Source organism: Eutrema salsugineum, unplaced genomic scaffold, assembly GCF_000478725.1.
Source record: "Eutrema salsugineum unplaced genomic scaffold, Eutsalg1_0 scaffold_1, whole genome shotgun sequence".
NCBI lineage: Eukaryota > Viridiplantae > Streptophyta > Magnoliopsida > Brassicales > Brassicaceae > Eutrema > Eutrema salsugineum.
The window spans coordinates 18,868,179-18,890,904 of record NW_006256909.1 but is presented as its reverse complement, the minus strand read 5'-3'; the positions used below and the strand labels follow the sequence as shown (position 1 = coordinate 18,890,904).

The window sequence follows — 22,726 nt, the reverse complement described above, 5'->3', positions numbered from 1 at the left end:
GCTGTAGCTAACTGCAACAACAACCCTGAATATGACAGATCAAAGAAGACTATTACTAGTCATGAATCAAGGGAGATTTCTGAGCTAAAAAGCATGGTAAGTCAACTTCTTAAGTCTCAAAACAAGAATATACCTGCTTGTGATATTGCTGTAGGAAATGAGGAAGATGGAAGATATGAAGAAGATGGCATGTACCAAGAGGAAGAAATCAATTTTATGGGAGCCCAGGCATATCATAATCGATTTAGTCCAGCTTTCAACAACAACTTTAGGAACTCTGGTGCCAACTTCAACAATCTCTCATACAGAAATCAAGGAGCCGAAAATCAGCCCTATCAACAGCAACAAAGTTGTTTTCAAAACAAGTTTCAAGGTGGAAACTATGGAGGAGGAAACTTCCAACAAAGACCAGCATTCAATCCTTAACAAGCACAGACCAGCTCATCAGAAGCAACCATTTCCCAGCTAAGTAATCAGGTAAAATCGCTTGAACAAACTATGATGCAGACTACTTAAGGCAATGAGAAGTCATTCAGGGAAATGGGGGTGAAGATCGATTGTATCTACACTGATTTGAATGGGAAGTTTGAATCTCTTGCGACCCATGTCAAGAAGTTGGAACATCAGATAGGTCAAACTGCAGATTCAATGAAGAGACAACCAGGAGTTTTACCAGGAAGAGTAGAAGATAACCCAAAGAAGTTCTGCAATGCTATGACAGCAGTTTTGGAAGAAGAACCTGTCGCAGACTCTAAGGGAAGATTGACGCATGAACCTCTCATAAAGGACTCTGAAACCGAGCATGAGAGAAGCCGAGTCATTCCAGTTAAGGTACCCAAACGCTTACCTGACCAAAGACTCAAAAAGTCTAAGGATCCAGGGCGTTTCTCATTCACCTGTTCAATTTTTGGAATTGAATTTTCAGATTGTTTATGTGATTCTGGTGCTAATGTGAATGTCATGTCAAAATCTGTTGCTGAGAAACTTGGTATAGGTGCATTTGTCCCATCTCCAGTAAGGATAATCTTTGGTGATTCATCTCAAAAGAGAACAGAAGGAATGATCCAGGGTTTGCCACTGATCATTGGAAACAAAACAATTCCAGCCGATTTTCAAGTTTTGGAGATGGACAAGGACAAAGACAGACCTTTGATATTTGATCGCCCATTCTTAGCTAATGTAGGTGCTGTTATTGACCATGCAAATCGCTGTTTAGTTTTCTTAAATGTGGACAGGAGAAAGTTCTATAAGACCACACCAGACCCAGCTCCAAATCAAAAAGACAAGGACAAGGAGAAGGTGTTGGAGGATAAGAAAGAACTAAAAGCACTTGCATCTAAGCAATTTGGGAACATCAAGATAGTGGTGCCACCAGACATCAGCAAGGAAAAGGAGAAAAATATTGAAGGAATTGTTGAGAAGACAAAATATGTTCTCAAGGATACAAAAATCCTTAAGAAAGGAAAAGAGATTGTGATTCAAGATGAAGGAAATCCAAAGTTTAGGCTAAGAAGGACCACAAGGACTCTTAATTCAAGTCCTGTCTGTTCTTCTCAATCCTAATCCTGCCAAGAGTCTAGCTAAAAGACTTTAAACAAAAGCGCTTAATGGGAGGCAACCCATTTGGTATGATTTTGTTTTCTTTGTATTTCTTTTTCTATTTGATTTCTTTTCTTTTTATGCATCTCAGGCTTTCATAAAACCCAGAAAAAAACCAAAAACATTCAAAAAACCAGAAAATACAAAAAAAAGAGTGAAAAAGCAGGAAAACGGGAAAAACCGGGAACTCCCGGAGACATCTACCGCGGTCGCGATCAACCCAGCCATGGCCCGCACACTTCAGCCGCGCCACGACTCGACTTTACCGCGGGCGCGCACGCCAGGCCCGCGGCCGGCCTTGGTTTGATCACCAGACGAGTTTTCCCTGTTTCCCGTAAACCGGAACTTTAATTTCCCGTTTTATTCCGGGATTTAACTGGAAGTTCCTGAAGCGTAATTTCCGTGTTAAACATGCAAGGTAAGTCTTCTAAACTTTTAAAAAAAAAATTTCCTTAGGAAAACACCTTTTTTAAAAAAAAAGAGGATTTAAAAGATCAAAAGGGTCTTTTCTCTTCATCTTCACCAACAAGTTTGGAGATCTAGAGAAAAAGACAGATTTCAAACTTGACAAATCGCTTCCAAATTTTCGAACATATCTCACTCTTTTTCCAAGGAGATTTCAAATCTATCATCACATAACACTTTCATCAAGGTATGAGCTCAAATTTTTCACTTTTTTTTAAGAACTCAGATTTAGGGTTTTCTTAGAATGAGTAGAAATTCACCTTAAGATGATTGGAAACTGTCTTTGGACTTAAGGCTAGACTACTGGGTAGTTTAATTGCATGATTAAACACTTAGACCATAGAGATTTGAAATTTTCGAAAATCTGAGATTTGAACTTTGAGCAAATCAAAATTTGGAGATCTGTTTGGTTCAACTTTGCAAATCTGGATTGTTTGGTTCTTGTTGATAGAAAACTAGATTAGATTACATGTGAGTGAGCATAAAAAACATCCTGATTCAGAAATCTCATGTGTTGAACATCAGTATATCAAACTTGACCAGAAATTCTCAGATTTTGTAATGATTGATGCATTTACAGCCTGTTTGTCATGATAATGTGTTTGTGATTTCTTTATAAACACCTTGTTCATAAAAATCGATATCAAAGCAGCTTGATGTATCCTTTGTCTCGAGAATCTCGTTTTTGCAGGTCATGGATCTCTCTTGATGGCACACTCTCCTTCTCTATTGGAGGTCATCCTTGCTCTCTTACCATCTTAGAGATATGTGATGCTTTGAAATTACCTTATTGTGATGAGATTGCATTGGAGAAGGATCCAGATGAGGATCTTTGGAACCTGATGGGTTATGGAGTTTATGACAAAGGAAGGTCCAAGGCTTCATTACTTTCCCATCCTGCTGTTCGCTATGTCCATAAGTTACTAGCACACACTATGTTTTCGCGAGCCAATCAAGCGAATGTCCTTAAGCCAGAGTTGGTGAGACTACAGCTACCATTCGCAGATCACCCCAGGTTTCCTTGCTTTGCTTGTATCATTGCAAGGAACCTAGTGAAGATTAAGCATGAGATGCTTACATCTGATTGTCAGGACTACTCACCAGCTTTTGGGAGCATCATCACTTCGCTTATGATAGCAGCAGGAGTTGATTTTTCTGCTGAGAAACCTCTTAGAGAGGATTGGTTTGATCTTTCTCAGTTCTCTAGAGACATGACTATCACCAGGGCCAAGATGGACCCAATTGGATTTGCTTACAAGTTCTCCACCAGTTCCACCGAGTACAGGGTACTACTACCATTGGATTCAATGCCTCGTCTCCGAGATGGTTCAGACCCAGGATGGAAACCAGAGACTGGCGACTTCCTACCATCTTTGCCACTCTTACCTCTGACCATGAAGCAATTTCTGACTGCAAAATCCAAGAGAGAGGTAGCTGCAAACAGCAGGAGACTACAGCCTGCACCATCCTCATTCAGAGCCAGTTCTTCTCATTTCAGAGCATCCACTAGGAGTGATGCAGACTTTGCAGCTTTGAAGAAGAAGCTTGACCAGCAAGAGAAGATCAACAGGCGCATGAAGAGACTACTGAAGATACGCCGGTCTGATGACTCCTCATCTACAGAGACAGATGACAGCCATGAGACATAGGCACCTATCCATCACCACCTCATGCCCACGGTTCAATCACCATTTTTCTTTTCTTTTATTTTAGACTCTTTTGGTTTTATTTCACCATCTTCTCACCAACTTTTTCACACTGGGGACAGTGTGATTTAAGTCTGGAGGAGGATGTCTATCCGTAATAATCTTTTTCTTTGTTTCTTATCTTTTTCTTGCAATTTTTAAAATTTTCTATGCTTATTAAAAGACCTTGAGTATTTTTCAGGAATGTTTGACACAAAAAGATGATGAGTAAGACCCATGTGCTTCTAGACTTTTCATGCTAGTTTCTTTGTGGTTAGTACTAGACTAGGCGGTTGCTAGAGTACTTGCATTACGAACTCCCACCAGAGGATTTCTATTCATGGAGATCTTTTCTCCAAGGATATACTAGCTCATTCTACTTGAACATAATCTTGACACCTTATTTTCTCATCATTGGTTCTAGCAGGCATCATGATACACATCTAGGACATCTTTACATCATTATTACCACTCTTTGTTGTCCTAGATGGCCAGTTCATCTTTAGCTGGTACCACACCCTTTACCCAAACCTTTATGTTTAAACCTCATGCATTCTCTCTTTAGTTTATGTTGACAGATATGTGCAAAAACGCCGGAGAGAGAGGAGCAACATAGTTTTCAGTCACTCAAGAAGAAGACTGAAAGAATTTGGGAAAGTGGAACATCAAGAATCGATCAAGGCTCGAGTGTGCCTCAAAAAGCTTGAATTTAAAGGTAAATTTCATGCTTCCTAAGACTCTCAATCCAAAGGCGGTTTCCCCTTTCTAAAAAAAGTAAAAATAATAAAAAAAAATCAAAAAAGAGAAAATGAATGAAAGGAAAGGAAACTAAAAGCCTAAAGAGTCTAGGGTAGCCGAAATTATTTGAAGCAAAGGCTGCAAGTATTCATTGGTGAGCATTGGTTTTACGACCTGGACAAAAATCTAAGTCTGGGGGAGTTATGAGGAGAACCTGAAGAAGGGAGATCAAGGATCTTAAAGTAAGAAGAATGTGACTAGAAACTGTGGATATCAACAGCTCCACCCTCTCTTGCTGTTTTGCATAATGTCTTGTCTCTCCAGAAAAGGTAACCTTAAACACTAAAAGCCTCACCTTCTAAACAGCCATTTTGAATACCTAGCCTTGATTGCCTTGCTAAACTCCTTTTGATGAGAACCATTGGAACCTATAAATGAATGTCAAGAGCTAGTTGACTGGAGGATAGGTATAAGTGTGTAGACTTTTGCATGACAGATCAACGGACTAGTTATGCTTGTGCTTTGGTGAGAATTTTCTAGACTATCCTTGATTTGAGCATAATGACTAACTCTGGTTTAGAAGCATGGTCTCTGAGATTTTGTTAGTTCCTGCGATTTTCAAACCTCTTTTCTAGGTTAAGATCTTTGGTTTTGTTTGAGGACAAACAAAGGTTTAAGTATGGGGGAGTTGATAACACCTGATTTTGACCACTTTGGATCACTTTCAATATCTTATGCAGGTGTTTTTACTCAGTTTTAAAGGTTTTATAAGTGTTTTCCATGTTTTGGAGTTTTAAAAGGCTTTCCAGGAAACTTGGGACTTTGGAGTGCATTTTGGAGCAAAAATACATTTTTGGATAAATTCAGGCTGTCAGAAGTTTGGCAACCAATTGTTGAGAAGACTAATAAAAGGCTTAGACATTATAAGTCTCGGTTTGACCTCTTAATATCTATACCGAGACTAATAAATGGCTAAGTCCAGAATAATAAAGGCCAACGACATTAAGAAGCTTCAGGCCCATCAAAGTGTCCAAGAATGAGTTCTCAAGTCAAAGGAACCAATGGAGGGAAGATAAAAGTCAACAGAAAAGTGGTTAGAACCTATTTAGACATGTGACTCCAGCGCATAGCTGTCACTTTCAGTCTTGGGATCTAGTTCCCTTTGTCTCTCTCTAACGGTCACCTAGCTAGGGCTTCCAGCCTCTTTTTGTCGGTCTATATGTGTATTGTAACTGTTACCTAAGACGAGAAGATAATGGAGACTCTTTATTCTCTCATTCTTGTTCATCATTTCTCTCTATTCCGCAAACTATTATCGTTAATCTCTTAATAATCTCACATGGTATCAGAGCGTTTGATCCATATTCTCTTCCTTTAATCTTTTTTTCTCTTTACAAACTCTACATAATCTCTAGTTCTTAATCTCTTATTCTCGCCGCTCTTACTGTTCTTGCTGTTCTTCTTTTTCTCATTCTCGACTTTCTCTTATTCACCGGGTAAAAGCTTTACCTAGCGGTCCAAACCTTTTCTGGGTAATTTTATTCATCTTTCTCATGGAGAACACCAAAACAGTGGTGATTCCAGTTACTCTCAAGGGAGTAAACTATCTCTTGTGGTCTAGAACCACAAAGACGGCCCTTTGCGGTCGCGGCCTTTGGAACCATATCTGGAAGATAAATCTCCAAAGGAAGGAGCAAGCGATGAGAAGAAGAGCGAAGAACTCACTGCCGAGGAGACCAAGTGGTTTCAAGAAGATTAGACGGTTCTCGGTCTCATCCAAAACTCATTAGATCCGGCGATTCTTGAAGCTTACTCCTACTGTGAGCCGCAAAGGCTCTATGGGAAACTCTCAAGAACGTTTATGGAAATGACACTAACCTGAGCCGTGTCTTTGAAGTCAAGAAAGCTATCAACGACCTGATCCAGGGAGACATGGAGTTTAAAGATCACTTAGGGAGGTTCAGATCCTTGTGGGCTGAGTTTGAGATGCTGAGGCCAGCTACAACCGATCCAGTGCTGCTCAATGCTCGTCGAGAGCAAGACAAAGTCTTTGGACTCCTTCTTACTCTGAACCCTATCTTTAACGACCTCATCAAGCATATACTGCGTGAGGACAAGCTCCCAAGCCTTGATGAAGTCTGTGCTCGCATTCAGAAGGAGCAGGGGTCATCCGGTCTCTTTGGAGGCAAGGGAGAGCTTCTCACGGCCAACAAGGGGATTTACAAGCCAGAAGACAAGAGACAATGGGTCTGCGACCATTTTAAGAAGAAGGGGCACATCAAAGACAAGTGATGGATCTTGCACCCTCACCTTAAACCCACCAAGTTTAAAGACTCAAAGGCGAATGTAGCCTATGAACACTCGGGTACCTCAAAGCAAGCAGCTCCATCTCTGCACCAAGATGCTAGTGACTATGTGAGGAAAGCCGACTTGGAAGCTGTGATCAAAGCCATTGCCTCCTTGAAGGAGTCTGGTATCACTTTCTTTACTCAAAATTCTAGTAATGATCTTATTATAGACTCGGGTGCTTCACACCATATGATTAGTAACTCACATCTGCTTAAAGATATTAAACCGGCTTTAGGTAATGTAGTTATTGCAAATGGTGATAAAATTCCTGTTGAGGGTATTGGTAACTTGAACCTATTTGATAAGAGCTCTAAAGCATTCTTGATGCCTAAGTTTACATCTAATCTTTTGTCGGTTAGGAAAGCCACTCAAGATTTAAATTGTAAAGCTATTTTTGGGCCTAATGATGTTCATTTTCAGGATATTGAGAATGGCAAAGTTCTTGGAAAGGGTGGAGTTAAGATGAGCTTTATGTTCTTGAGGACTTATCTACAAGCACACCTGATTCATTATCTACTAGTTCTTGTTTTTCTGTTTGTTTAAATGCAATGTGGCATGCTAGACTCGGTCATCCTCACTCTAGAGCGTTAGCGTTAATGTTACCTCATGTTTCCTTTGATCATTCAAGCTGTGAAGCATGTATTCTTGGTAAACATTGTAAAACTGTTTTTCCAAAATCTGCTACCATCTATGAGAACTGTTTTGATTTAGTTCATACTGATGTTTGGACCTCACTCTGTTTGTCTAGAGATAACAACAAGTATTTTGTCACATTTATTGATGAAAAATCGAAATATACTTGGGTTACTCTTCTTCCTTCAAAGGATCGAGTGTTTGATGCATTCTTGAACTTTCAAAATTATATTACTAACCAATTTAATGCAAAGCTTAAAGTGTTAAGATCAGATAATGGTGGAGAATATACTAGCCATCGATTCAAAGAACACCTTGCAAAGCACAGCATCATGCATCAAACGAGCTGTCCATACACACCACAACAAAATGGTGTGGCCGAGAGGAAAAACAGGCATCTCATGGAGGTTGCACGATCGATAATGTTTCACACCAACGTTCCAAAGAGGTTTTGGGGAGATGCAGTCATGGCCGCATGCTATCTTATCAACAGAATTCCTACAAAAGTCTTAAAAGACACATCCCCATTTGAGGTACTAAACAAAACTAGACCATCTATAGATCACTTACGCGTATTTGGCTGTGTTTGTTTTGTCTTAGTTCCAGGTGAACAAAGAAACAAACTAGAAGCCAAGAGCTCTAAGTGTATGTTTCTAGGCTATTCAACCACTCAAAAGGGTTACAAGTGCTATGATCCCACTTCAAATCAAACCATTGTGTCCCGGGACGTGAAATTTCTTGAGCACCAAGGATACTACACCAACAAAGATTGGGAAAGCCTCAAGGATTTATCAAGATCCCCTGGAGACCGTGCCACTAGCCTTAGATTTCTTCTTGATCATCTTGGTAACACTGGTGCGCCTATATCGAATCCAAGCGATGCAACCGAGTCAGTAGACATCGCTCCTCAAACTCAAGAACAAGAGCCCGACTCAACTCCACCACAGCAAGACTCAGTGCAAGAAGGCGATGAAGGTTCTTCTGAATCAGGAGACGAAGAGGTACTAGAGAAACCAGTTCAACAAGAAGAGGAGCCAGCTCCACCACTTAGACGTAGTACAAGATTGATCAAAGATCCCTCAAATTGGATCAACACTCGAGTCTACTATAATAACCAAGCTGTTGCTCATCCGGCTCAACTGCAATGCTCTCTAGACCTTGTTCCTGCCAATCATCAGGTGTTTCTTGGAAAAGTCGAGCTCGACTTTATTCCAAAGGATTATGAAGAAGCTAAAGATAAGAAGGAATGGATTCAAGCCATTGGAGATGAAAAGGGGGCAATGGAACGTAATCATACTTGGGATGAGGCCGATCTTCCACCAGGCAAGAAAGCTGTTAGCTCTAAATGGGTCTTCACGATCAAATACAAGAGCAATGGTGACATAGAAAGACACAAAGCTCGTCTAGTAGCTCGCGGCTTCACACAAACTTATGGAGACGACTATACCGATACCTTTGCTCCGGTGGCCAACCTCAAAACAGTAAGGGTAGTACTCTCATTAGCTACTAACCTATATTGGGAGTTGTGGCAGATGGATGTGAAGAACGCATTCCTTCAGGGGGAGCTTGAAGAGGAGGTCTATATGAAACCACCACCAGGTCTTGAAGAGTCTATAGCTCCCGGTAAAGTTCTGAGACTTAGGAAGGCTATCTATGGTCTTAAACAATCACCTAGAGGTTGGTACCACAAGCTGAGCTTCACTCTTAGAGACCATGGCTTTAGAAAATCAGAATCGGATCATACCCTCTTTACACTTCAAAGCCCTCAAGGTATTGTTGTTGTTCTAGTTTTTGTTGATGATATCATTATCTCTGGCAATGATACTGAAGGTATTCGGTCTACTAAAAAATTTCTTAAGTCTGTATTTGATATTAAAGACCTTGGAGCACTAAAGTACTTTCTAGGGATAGAAGTGTGCCGATCCGAAGATGGCCTCTTCTTATCTCAAAGAAAGTACACACTTGATCTCTTGAATGACACAGGTTTTCTTGAAGCAGAACCGGTTAAGACGCTACTTGAGGAAGGATACAAGGTCTCTCGACAGGGGGAGAAACCAGATGAGCCGTTCAAAGATGTTCCACTATACTGCAAGCTTGTAGGTAAGCTAATTTATTTGACACTTACTAGACCTGACTTGTGCTTTGCTGTGAATCAGGTGAGCCAACACATGCAAAAACCCACTGTTTATCACTGGAGCATGGTGGAACGGATTCTCAGATACCTCAAAGGCTCAGTTGGTCAAGGCATATGGATGGGAAGGAACGACAACACTGAGATAGTTGGGTACTGCGATGCTGATTGGGCTGGGGATAGAAATGATAGAAAGTCTACAACAGGCTATTGTACATTCGTTGGAGGCAACTTGGTGACCTGGAAGACAAAGAAACAGAAGGTGGTGTCAGATTCAAGTGCAGAGTCAGAATACCGAGCCATGAAGAAACTTGCAAATGAGCTTACTTGGCTCAAGGCGTTGCTCAAGACCTTAATATCGAGTCTCCAGGCCCCATGACATTCCACTGTGACAACCAGGCGGCTATTCACATTGAAAACAATTCAGTTTTCCATGAGAGAACCAAGCATATCGAGATAGATTGTCATAAGGTTCGACAGAAGATATGTCCATCTGGAATTTCAGCTTTAGCCTAGTAATGTTTCACCCTTTGTCCATTCACTGTGAACTCCCTGCTGCCATCTGGTGTGAGGAGGACGATGGCACCATAGGGTCGAACCTCCTTGACTATGAAAGGACCTGACCAACGAGAATGCAGTTTACCAGGAAACAATTGCAAATGAGAGTTATACAGGAGTACCTGGTCATTCGGTTCGAATTGCCTGGAGAGGATTTTCGAGTCGTGATAAGCCTTGGTCCTTTCCTTGTACAACTTCGAATTCTCATAGGCATGGTGCCTGATTTCGTCTAACTCATTCAGCTGTATTAGTCTCCTCTCTGCAGCAGACTTAATATCGAAGTTCATCATCTTTATCGCCCAAGCTGCCTTGTGTTCGATCGACACTGGAAGGTGACAGGGCTTTCCATAGAGCATGTTGAAAGGCGTGGTACCTAGAGGTGTTTTGAACGCTGTCCTGTACGTCCAGAGTGCATCGTCCAACTTCGCAGCCCAGTCCTTCCGAGTTTTACCCACTGTCTTCTCCAAGATCTCCTTGATCTGTCGATTCGAGACTTCAACCTCTCCACTCATCTGAGGGTGATAAGGGGTTGCGGCTCGATGATGAACTCCATGTTTCCTTAGGAGTTTTTTGAAAACCTTGTTAATAAAGTGAGAACCACCATCACTTATAACAATTCGAGGCACTCCAAATCGAGGGAAGATGATGGTCTTGAACATCTTGAGAACCATTGAAGAATCGTTGGTGGGGCTGGCAATGGCTTCGACCCACTTAGAAACATAATCAACAGCAACCAAGATGTACTTATTCCCATAAGAAGAGGGAAAAGGACCCATGAAATCGATACCTCAGCAATCAAACACTTCAACCTTAAGGATGAAATTCTGTGGCATCTCATATCGCTTGCTGATCTTCCCTCTCCTTTGACAAGCATCACACTGCGAGATAAAGGCATGCGCGTCGCGAAACATTATAGGCCACCAAAAGCCTGCTTGAAGAACCTTAGACACCGTTTTAAAGGTCGCGAAGAGTCCAGCATATTCTGATCCATGACAATGAAACATCACCTCTGAAACTTCTGACTCTTCAAAGCATCTTCTGTAAATCCCATCAGAACAGTGTTTGTACAGATATGGCTTGTCCCAGTGATATCTCCTTAGCTCTCTCAGGAACTTCTTCTTTCAATAGCCCTTAAAGTTCTCAGGCTCGGCCTCTGCAGCAAGATAATTGGCAATATCAGCATACCATGGACGGTTGGTAGCAGATACAACAGCTGAACTGATCTCAGGAAGTCTACTTCGAATTTGAGAAGTCTCTGTGTTCTGCTGCGCAAGGTGTCGCGCGACACTAGTGGTGGTCTCGCTCGACACTAACGTTTCTCCAACTCGGAAAGCCTGCAATTCTTTGTCAAATCTGCTCTGAAACCCAGTTTCCACATAGTTACATTCTCTTCTGGCAGAAAATCATCTATGGGTACGTCCTCTTCAACCCTGATGCATGAGAGATGATCTGCGACACCATTCTCTACTCCCTTCTTGTCCTTTTTCTGTCCCAGAACAGCTCCTATTGCGAAATCACTGGCATCACACATCACCTCAAAAGGTAAATTCCAGTCAGGGGGCTGCACAATAGGCGAGCTTATCAACGCTGATATGTCTATATTTTGAATCATTTAAACTGCACTTTAGGGTCCAAATCATGTGTTCTCTCATTAAGTTTAGGTTTTTAGGCATCAAAATAGGCTTTAGGATTTGCATTAAGTCCCAAAGAGTTTTGCATTGTTTGGAGTCTTTATCAGGTGCTTTGGAGGCTATTTGGAGCTCAAGAGAAGTGTTCAGGAGTTGAAACGGTGAAGAAGAGGTTCAAAAATGGTGAAAACCGCTTGGATGAATTTCTCGCCGAAAACTCGTACCGGCTGGATCATAATATCGGCTAAAATCGCTATCGGGTGGTCTTAATCGGCTAAAAATCATTACCGGGTGAAAAATCCATCGGGTGAAGTTTTATGCCGAGGCGGGAAGTTTTTATCGGCTAAAAAGCTTACCATGGTACACGTTTCTCGGATATTTTCCTTACCACGGGAAGCATTTCTCGGCTAAAACCTATTTTTCGCCTGGCACGTCAAAGATTGCAAATCCTGGGAATCTTCTGGTCCGAATCAGTTGACGAGGTCTTCATCAAATTTGGAGATAATCAAGTAAAGATCCTAGTACAGTTGGAATCGCAGAATTTGGGACAGTGAGTAGACAGATATCGCCGCCGGGAGACACACCTGTCTCGCATGCATTCAAGAGCCGATCCAATGGGTTTCAAAGATTATGTGGAACGATGCCCTTCCAGCTCGAGTCAGTTTACAAGGCTTTCATCAATATTCGAGATCTCTGAGCGCTATTTCCGGAACACCTGAGATCATCCAATTTGGAGCGGTAGTTTGGAAGATATCGTCTCCAGAAGAGACGTCGGTCTAAAAGCTGTTTTTCCGGTCAATCTGATGCGTCGTAAAGATGAGCAATCCGGGGAGACTTCCACTTCCCAAGCTCCGATGGTTTCTTCACCAAAGTTTGAGCTGAATGAGTAATCTCGATCGTGGAATTGGTTTCAAGACATTTGGAGTCGTGTGCTGAAAGTTATTGCAACCGGAAGACAAGTTGATCAGTACGAGCCCAAGGAGTTGTGATACGCGCTAAGTATTTCTACGGGCCTTGGCATCATTACCTCGACATTGCTTAGGCCAAGGCTCGTCCCCTGAACCTCTTTTGTCAAGATCGAGGCATGCATGCTGAAGAAGCGAAGCTGAAAACGGCTAAGTGTTGGACGTGAACATCGGTTTAAAGACCACGGTATTGCATGCCGGACTTCATCTGCTTGAACCCATCAACTACCAAGCCCCTCGGCATTGCATGCCGAGATCCCTTGTCACAAACCCAGATTCAAGAACAAGTTGACTCGGAGAATGCACGTGAAGATGGATTGAAGACTAGGGTTTATGCATGTTCTTGACGTGTTCTTCCTGAGATCTTCATCTTGATTTTGCTCACATGCACCCCTCGGCATCAAGACCTCGGCTTCACTCTCTCACACACCGAAGTGCTCACCCGACGACCCATGAAGAGCGTTCAGTACCCGGTTTGTTCCGGGCTGACCCGCAACACTTATCCCTCACTATAAATAGATTTTAGGACCAGAAACCTAAGAGATATATTTTTTTATCTTATTTCCTGCCTGTTTTAGCTTTAAGAACTTGCCTCTTTTGTGAAACCTGATGAATCTAATCTGATATCTCGTTTTCACGTGAAGATCTTGTTCTTGTTCATTTCTTTATTTCGCCAGCATCAAAGCTTCTACTCATGACCAGCTACACGTCTTGCAAAGGACTTAGTGAGCTCGTTATGATTAGTGAGTAGTCCATCTAAGAGGTTTTAGATAGGTAGATTAGGGTTTTTCCAAGATAGATTAAAGAGTTTAGGGGTCTAGCTTGCATGTTTCATTCCTTAGCCGATCATGCTCTCTAAGCCGGATCCAAGCACATCACTTGCGGTCCAGATCTAAGACTTTCCTCGCATCAAAAGTGTTTGAGAAAATTTCTGAACCAATCGGTTAAGGGTTTAAGAGTCTTTCATCGCGAGAGTGATAGTTTGTTCTTCTTAAATGACTTATCGAACTGGATCTTAAAGCTGACTGATTCATGCTTCTCAAAAGGGATTTTGGTATGAAAGAGGATCAGTGTAGATGTTTAATGCCTTCATGAGAGGATTATCATATTTTGAGTTCATGTTAAATGAAAGTGCTTGATAATATTGATTCATTAACTCGCTAGTTTAGCTTGGAGACACCCGAGTCCTTTATCCTGTCTAAAGCCTCTGCCTTTATCATCTATTATCATCATCCGATCATTTGCTTGCTTACTATTCATCATTTGCATCTTCATCTAATCTGATATCATCGCTTTCTTTTATTCTTGTTCTTTCTTGCATTTCAAGTAGATAGTTATCAAAACCTTGCTTAATCATCTTGACTTAAGGTTACAAATAACATAGATTAGTGCCTCTCCACAAGTTTGGTTTGATAACCCTTTGTACTACTAGACAGGGGATTAATACCTCTATAAAGAGCCTGAAAACTCTTAGTTATCAATTGGCGCCGTTGCTGGCTTGTGGGAGCATTAGTTTCTTGCTTGTTATTGAGATCAAGACTTTACTTTCTTTTGTTTTACTGACTACTTTACAAGTTCTGGCTTTGCTTTCAGGTGCATGAAAACCAGGTCTCGCAGCACAGAACCGCCTCTTCCTTACGACAACAACATCAACAGACTTGAAAGGAGGGCACACGAGAGAGAAAGGCACTTTGAAAGGTTAGGCATGGCAGAACAGCAACGGATTGAGCAACAGGCTCAAGATGCCGAGTACCAGGCTCAGGCTAATCAAGCTCAGGCCGAGAGGAACGAACAGCAGGCCTATGTTAATCAACAACAAGCTCAGCAAAATGAAAGGCTTGCTCAACAAAACCAGCATCAGGCTAACAGAAATGAGCAGCAAGCACACCAAGTTCCTCCGCCTCCACCACCAGCTCAGAGACAACCTCCTCCGGTCTTTGTTGGAGAAAATGACCGAGCAAACGCGCATCAGTATAGAGCCGGGATTCAGGCACCACCTGTGCAAAACAACAACTTCGAAGTTAAAGCTTCCCTGCTCAATATGGTGCAGAACACCAATTTTCACGGTCTACCCGGAGAAGACCCTTTAGAGCATCTAGTTTGCGACCTGACAAAGATAAATGGCGTATAAGAAGACAGCTTCAAGCTACGCCTGTTCCCATTCAGTCTTGGTGATAAAGCACACCAATGGGAAAAAACCTCCCGAGGGGCTCTATACAAACGTGGGAGCAATGCAAGCTAGCCTTCTTGTCCAAGGTTTTCTCCACATCACGCACGGCCAAGCTGAGAAATCAGATCTCCAGCTTCACACAACACACCAACGAGAGTTTTAGTGAAGCTTGGGAAAGATTCAGAAGCTATACCAACCAATGTACACACCACGGCTTCTCGGAGGCCTCCCTCCTGAGTACTTTATACCGAGGTGCACTCCCCAAGATACGAAACAAACTTGATACAGCTTCAAATGGGAATTTTCTTGGGAAGGAGATAAACGCAGCAATGGAGCTTGTGGAGAATCTTGTGATGTCTAATGATACCTATGGAGAGGATTTCGGCAGGGCTGACCGATCTGAAGGATCTAGTAAAGAGTTGCGAATGGAGAAAGACATTAGAGAGTTACAGAGCAAGCTTGACAAAGTTCTCATGGCTACACAAAATCCAATACACTACGTAGGGGATTTTGATGAGCAAGGGCCGAGCTTTGATAATGTAAATGAAGATGGTCTCACATAAGAAGAGATCAACTACATAGGGAATCAACAAAGGTATCAGCGCTTTAACAACTTTGGGAACAATCAAAACCTCTCTTACCGAAACCCAAATGTAGCCAATACTCAAGATCAACTGTACCCTGCACAACAACACCAACAAAGCTATGCTCCTAAAGCTCCATTTCAGAACAACTTTCAGCCCAAGCAACAGTTCAGTGGGCAACAACAGAGTTACAGTCAGCAGAATCAACCGGCTCAAAGCAACAACTTCAACAGCCAACCGAAGTAGCATAAGTTTCCACCAGGGTTCAGTCCACAGCCGATGGGTAATCAGCAACAGAACCAAGGAACGACTCAGAATCAGATGGGACCTGACCTCTGTGGTCTTCTACAGCAGCTGTTACAAGGTCAGCAACGAGTTGAGAGCCAGCACGCGACAATGCAACATGATATACGAGAGCTTAAGCAGAATCAAGCTTCAACATCGTCAAGAGGTCCGGCTTTACCAGGCAAGCCGGAACCTAACCCAAAAGAGTATGTGAACGCCATCACTTTGAGGAATGGAAAGGAATTACAAGCTCCATCACCTAAAACAAAGCTCATTGAGGAAAATGAGCAAATTGGTGGCTAGGCAGCCTTAAATGATGCGCAAGAAGATGAAGTTTTGGAGAAAGAACCGGTTAAAGACAAAGGTAAAGAGGTGGAGAAGACACCTGAGCTTGAAAAGCCATACGTATCACCACCTCCTTATCAGCCTAAAATACCATTTACAGGGCGTTTCAAGAAGCAAATCCTAGACAGAGCCAAAGCGGTCTTTGAGAAGCATTTGGAGATTACGCAAATGACTTTGCCGATCATAGATGTTTTCTTAGCTATACCACAGCTTGGAAAGTTTCTAAAGGATGCCATTCTCAACAAGACAAAGGAGCTCCAGGGTATGGTAATATTGAGTCCGAATGAAGCGCTATCATTCAGAGGAGGTCTATACCAAGAAAGCTATCGGATCCGGGAAGCTTTACTTTGTCGTGTGCAATAGGTCACTTGAAGTTCTCTGATATATTCATAAATTGCATCATTTAATGTACATATTCTAGTCAAAATCATGTCTCATTTGCATGCATTTTAGGTCTTTAGGCATTGTTTTAGGACTTAGGAGATTGCATTAGGTCCAAGAGAGTTTTGCATGTTTTGGAGTGTTAAACAGGTGCTTTTGGAGCCAATTTGGAGTGGATGATGTGATTCAGATGAAGAAATGGAGTTGGAATGATCAAAAATGGTGAAAAGGAGCAATTTTGGGTTTCTCGGCAAAATGGTGTACTGAAGGTCGAAGGTTCTCGACCAAAATCCTTCCCGCGGGTAGCTTTCTCGGCCAATAACACGTACCGCGGTCAAGTCTCTCGGCCAAAATCTCCGGGTGCAGACACGTTTCCGAAATCGCCTGTCCGTGAAAAAAGTGGAAAATTGGGTCCTGGGAGATTATCGGCCATTCTCGCTGGCCAGGAAGGTTTTACCGGCCATTTCCATGTACCGCGGGTGAACTTTGTCGACCAAAACACGTACCGCGAATGAAGTGCATCGGCCAAAATCTCCGGGTATGAACGATACCCCTGAATGATCGCCTGTCCGGGGAGCCTTCCGGTCCGATTCAGACGGCGGGTGCTTCATAGAAGTTGGAGAGCATTGCATCACGGTCTCTTAGCAAGTAGAATCGTGGAATTCGGACGCGTGAGCAGAGAGATAAGCTTGTCGGAAGGAACCCCAGTCTCGCAGGTATTCCGGACCGAGCAGATCAGTTCTAAAGGATGCGAAGGACGGTGCACTTCCAGGCCGATTTAGTTTCCGGGTCCTTCATGAGAACCATAGACATTTGAGCCTTCTTTCCAGAACGTCCAAGAGCATTCAATTCGGATCTATGAGCAGAAAGATACAGTCTCCGGAATGGACACATGTCTAGACGCCTCTCTCTGGTCGTGTACATGCACTGCAAAGATGTGCCCTCCAGGAAGCCTTACACTTCCCAAGCACCGAAACTTTCTTCACCAAAGTTGGAGATAAATGAGTCCTCTGTCTTCTGCAACCGAAATCATTCAATTCGGACAAGTCTCATAGGAGTTACACTCTCCGGAATGCGAAGTGGTCTAAGCTGCTCTGGATGCTGCGAGTTGGAGAGGAAGGAGACCAAGCCGCAGCAACACTCGCAAATCACTCCGACTTGAGCCTGCGACCTAGGTGCAATAGAGACCAACCCGCAGAGTTTGTACATTCCCCAGAAACCGCCTTAGCCCTGCGAGTTGGAGAGGAAGGAGACCAAGCCGCAGCAACACTCGCAAAACACTCCTACTTAGGCGTGCGGCTAAGACAAGGCGATTCAGGCTTCACAAGACAAGTCTTCATCTACTGCGACTTAGGTGTGCGACCTGGGACATACTGGACTGACCCGCAGGATTTCCACTTGACCCAACTGAGCCGGGTCAGTACCCAGTTTGTCCTGGGCTGACCCGGTCCATTAGCACTAGGTATATATAGTTTTTTGGGAGAAAAACCCAAGGAGGTTATCTTCTACTTAGTTTTCTCTCTAGTTTTCTTTCCTTTTGAGTGTAAAAACGTTTTTGATTAAGAGATATCTGAAGGGATTTGATCATTCCAAGTCTGTTTCTTATCATCTCATCATCTCATTTCTGCTTCTAATCATGATTAACATCATCTCTTGCAAAAGATTAGATGTGTTCTTCATGATTAGTGAGTAGTCATCTTTTAAGCTTCTAGGTGTGTAGATTAGGGTGCTTAGATGTAGATTAATGATTGTTTAAGCTTAGATTCTCTTCTCCTTTCCTTAGTTAGCTGATCCTAATGCTAGATCCTTGCACATCACTTGGGTCTAGAATCTGGGTTTTTCATGCACCAAAAGTGTTTGATGAAATGCCTGAATGAAAGCTAACTAAGGGTTTATGCATTAATGTCATGGGAATGATTGTTAAATGCATGAATGGCATATTAGAACTGTTTCTTAATGCTCATTGATTCATATTTCACAAATGATGATTTGGTTTGAAAATGGATTAGTGTAGAGGTTAGTGCCTTCATGAGAGGATTAATCTAGATTAGAGTTCTAAGTTAATTGGAATTTGAGATCATGTGATGCTTGCTTTATCTTTCTGTATAAGATTCAGTCTTTCTTAGCTCTTATTTTGATGCACAAAGAGGCTGTCTGGTCATGTTAGACTTGGAACCTTATGCTTGTTAATTGCTTATTCACTAATGGGAATTAGTCTTGAATTGGTAATTAACAAAGGGATTTCTGTCATGAGAATGAATTAATCTGAATTGGAAGTCTAGACTAAAGATTTGCAAGTGTTGCATTGTTTGCTTAGCATCATGAATTCACATTTAAAGCACCCTGATCAATGATCACATCTAGAGGTTTAGCTTTCTTTTTATTTGAATTTGAGTGTTTGTTTAGTTTCTCTTGCTTGTTTAATTCTTAATTACTGTTTGTTCTTGCTTGTTTTGTTATATGCTTTTAGATAATTTTGGTTACCAACTCATCTGCTTATTAGACTTGGATTAAGAATTGATCCTCATAGTTCTAGTGTCTAGAATCTCTCCATTTGGATTGATACCTCAAGTGCTACAATGACATGAGTAGTTGAGGAATTGATCAAGGATTGAAAAATTCCTACTATCAATTTGGCGCGGTTGCCAATTGGAGAGTTCATTCTAGCATTAGGACTTTGGATCTTCTTGAGATCAAGTCATTTTCTTTTGTTTTACTGATTACCTTTCAAGTGCTGTCTTTGTTTTCAGGTGTATGAACACCAGAAGTCAAGCAAGGAGACAAAGAGAAAGAGTTGAGCACATTGAGAGGTTGGGTATGGATCAAGGGCAACAGGCTCATGGTGGTAATGGAAACCACCAGAATCAGGAAGAGCCACCACCTCCACGTCCAAGACAAGTTGTGGGAGCTGGTGATGAGGCCAATGCTCAGGGTCAAAGACATGGGATTCAAGCCCCAACACCTGAAAACGATTTTGAGATCAAATCTGGCCTGATCAACATGGTGCAATCAAACAGGTTCCATGGCTTGGCATTAGAAGACCCATTAGATCACATTGACAACTTTGATAGAGTTTGTGATCTAACTAAGATGAATGGAGTTAGTGAGGACAGTTTCAAGTTGAGGCTATTTCCTTTTTCTCTAGGAGACAAAGCTCATCAGTGGGAAAAGTCTCTACCTCAAGGATCAGTCACAACTTGGGAGCAATGCAAAAGAGCATTTCTAACCAAGTTCTTCTCTTCATCAAGAACAGCAAGGTTAAGAAATGAAATCTCAAGTTTCATTCAGAAGAACCATGAATCGTTTTGTGAGGCTTGGGAAAGATTTAGAGGGTATACCATGCAATGCCCTCACCATGGATTCTCAGATTGTCAGCTGCTAAGTACATTCTACAGAGGTACTTTACCAAAGGTCAGACTTCTCTTGGACACAGCTTCTAATGGTAATTTCATGACCAAGGAAGTCAATGATGCCATGACCCTAGTGGAGAACGTAGCTCAGAGTGATGAGCTTTATGGATCAGACTTTGAAAGGAATTCAAGAGGGGCTGTGAGTGCTGAAGAGGAAAGGACAAGGAAAGACATCAAGTCTCTCAATGAGAAGCTAGACACACTTCTTTTAGCTTCTCATCAGTCAGCCAACTTTGTTAGAGATGTGAATCATGTGTTTCAAGACACATTTCAAAGGGAAGACATCACAGCTGAGGTGAACTTTGTAGGTGGCCAACAAGGTTACCAAAAGGGCTTTACCTACTACAAGAATCCCCCAAACCAGAACTTATATCCTCAAAACACTCAACAACAAGGTTTTGTCTCTCCCCAACAACAAAGTCTCCAACATAACTCAGAGAATAATGATCAAGAAGTGCAGAACCTGCTCCAGCAAATCCTCAAAGGTCAAGCAAGTGGTGCCATGGACTTTAACAAGAAAATGGCAGAGATTAACAACAAGGTGGATTGCAGTTATTCTGATCTTTTATCTCAGCTTTCAACCTTGGCTTCCAAAGTCAAGACTCTAGAGAACAACAAGGGCCACTGCAGTTCTCAAGCTCAAAGATCTTTACCAGGGACATCAGTAGCACATCCAACAGAATACTGCAATGCCATCCTCTCAAATGATGAGAATCATGCTGCTGTCCAAGAAATTGAGGATCTTCTCCATGGCAATGTCTCAAGTGCAAAGTGCCTAACACAAGATGATGAGGACGCCATCATAGAGGAGTTTGACTTCCTGTTCTGTGATCTCAATGAGGACATTGAGAAAGAAGGTGGGGAGACAGCTTGTTTTGATATGAAAAAGAATGATTCTGAGATTGCTGAAGGAAAGGATCAGAGAATGGTTCAAGGAAGGACATCTGATGGAGTCTCTAGCACTGGCTCAACAAGGGTGAAACCCAAATCTATTCCCAAGCTAGGCAATCCAGGAAAGTTCTCCATCTCATGCTCTCTTGGAAATTTGAAAGTGGACAATGCTTTGTGTGATTCTGGATCAAGCATCAGTGTAATGTCTTTAGACATGGTGGAGAGACTAGGGATCAAGAGTCTTAAGCATCACCCCATGTCAATCACCTTTGGAGATTCATCCTCAAAGAAACCATATGGAATCCTTGAAGACTACCCATTGAAAATTGGTGAATGCACAGTTCCAACAGATTTTGTAGTTATGAAGATGAAGAAGACAAAAGAGCTACCTCTTTTGCTTGGAACTCCATTTCTGAACACCACAGGAGCAAGGATGGACTTTGATACTCAAAGAGTGGTGCTTGCTAAGGTAGATGATGAAGTATCTTATCCTCTTAAGCCTCCTCTTGCTGGGTTTTGTGGAGTTATATCTGATGATTCTGATGAGTTGAAACATTATGGGATGATGTATGTGGGGAGTATTGGAACTATAGAAGAAGCTATACCCCTTGCATCTGTTGAGAAAAAGAAAGAATCCCTAATAAGACCTGATCTTGAGTTTGAAGGGGATTTCTTTAGTGATGATGAAGCTTGCTTGGAATCTCTATCTCCTACACCGAGTGAGAAAGAGATCAGCAGCAACAAAGGCAATGGCTCAGGGTCTCAAGACAAGAACCCACCAAGAACCAGACCATTCACTCTTGAGTCATCTTCTCAGGTCTTAACTCTCACTCCTTGGAAGTTTGTTGGTGGAGCTGTTGAATACAAGGTTAAAGGCAATGGAAGATCAAGACCATTTGCCAAAGTCAGAGCTATCCTCACACCAGAGTTCATAGACAAAGGATCTGATGGTGTCCAAGAGATGATGAACAAGGACCTCAAACTTGAATTCATGGACAAGACCAGGAGCACCAAAGCTCCTCCTCTCCCTTACTAAAAAGAGTGTAAAAAGTCAAACTTAGTGACTTTAAACAAAGTGCTCTTGGGAGACACCCCAAGCTTATCCTTGTATATACTCTTTTTATTCTTTTCTCTCATTTCTTTTCCTTTTTTAGGATCTTTTGATGGGTTTTGTGAGTTGGTCTCAGGTTCTAGGTGATTTTTGGAGGACATAGCTCAGTGATGAATGGAATGGATCATGTGAGAGAGCTGAGAGAACTGTTTAAAGCCAGAAAAACTTGAAGAAGGCCTCAGTGCTACCTAGGTGTGCGGGTCAGTGCATAAAGAGTCCAGGCCGCAGCAAGACTCGCGATTTACTCCGGCCTGGGCGTGCTACCTGGTGTGAAATAACCCTGGCCGCACAAAACCTGGAGAAGTCCAAAATGTTTAAGTCCCATTTACTGCAGGATGGGCGTGCGGGTCAGAAGAGAGGGAGCTAGGCCGCAGCAAGGTTCGGAATTTACTCCGGCTGGGGCGTGCGACCTAGAAGCGTAGACGTTGAGCCGCACCAGAAAGAAGAAGGCCAAGGGTTCTAAGTCCAAAACCGTGCGACCTGGTGCTGCGGCCTGAAACCCAAGGAGTCTAAGTCGCACGATCGTTCGCAATTTACTCCGGGATGGTCGTGCGACCTGGAAAGAGGAAGGCCAGGCCGCACAGAAAGAAGGGAACCCAAAGAGATTAAGTCCCAAAACCTGCGAGATAAGCGTGCTACCTGGGAGTAAAGAAGACCAACCCGCAGCAAGACTCGGAATTTACTCCGAGATGGTTGTGCGGGTCAGAACAGAGGATGGCCAGGCCGCAGCAAAAAGATGAACGGCCAAAATGCCTAAGTAACAGAAGCTGCGGGATAGGAGTGCGGGTTAGACATAGG

At 42.5% G+C, this 22,726-nt stretch overlaps 1 protein-coding gene and 2 non-coding genes across 3 annotated transcripts; all 3 read right to left on the bottom strand.

Annotated features, from left to right (window-relative positions):
* Positions 1-10,112: 10,112 nt before the first annotated feature.
* Positions 10,113-10,934, bottom strand: LOC112082124 (uncharacterized protein K02A2.6-like). Its single transcript, XM_024149225.1, has one exon. It carries the CDS (start codon positions 10,932-10,934, stop codon positions 10,113-10,115), a length of 822 nt encoding a protein of 273 aa, XP_024004993.1.
* Positions 10,935-15,031: 4,097 nt separating this feature from the next.
* On the bottom strand, positions 15,032-15,138 carry LOC112082460. The gene has a single exon (XR_002897135.1). It is a non-coding gene; the product is annotated as a small nucleolar RNA R71 (small nucleolar RNA).
* A 4,633-nt stretch (positions 15,139-19,771) lies between these two features.
* LOC112082641 lies at positions 19,772-19,878 on the bottom strand. The gene has a single exon (XR_002897306.1). It is a non-coding gene; the product is annotated as a small nucleolar RNA R71 (small nucleolar RNA).
* Between the last annotated feature and the right edge of the window lie 2,848 nt (positions 19,879-22,726).

What these genes read in the sequence shown, in the direction of transcription:
- LOC112082124 (XM_024149225.1), bottom strand. Translation starts at nt 10,934, where the DNA reads ATGGGTCCTTTTCCCTCTTCTTATGGGAATAAGTACATCTTGGTTGCT.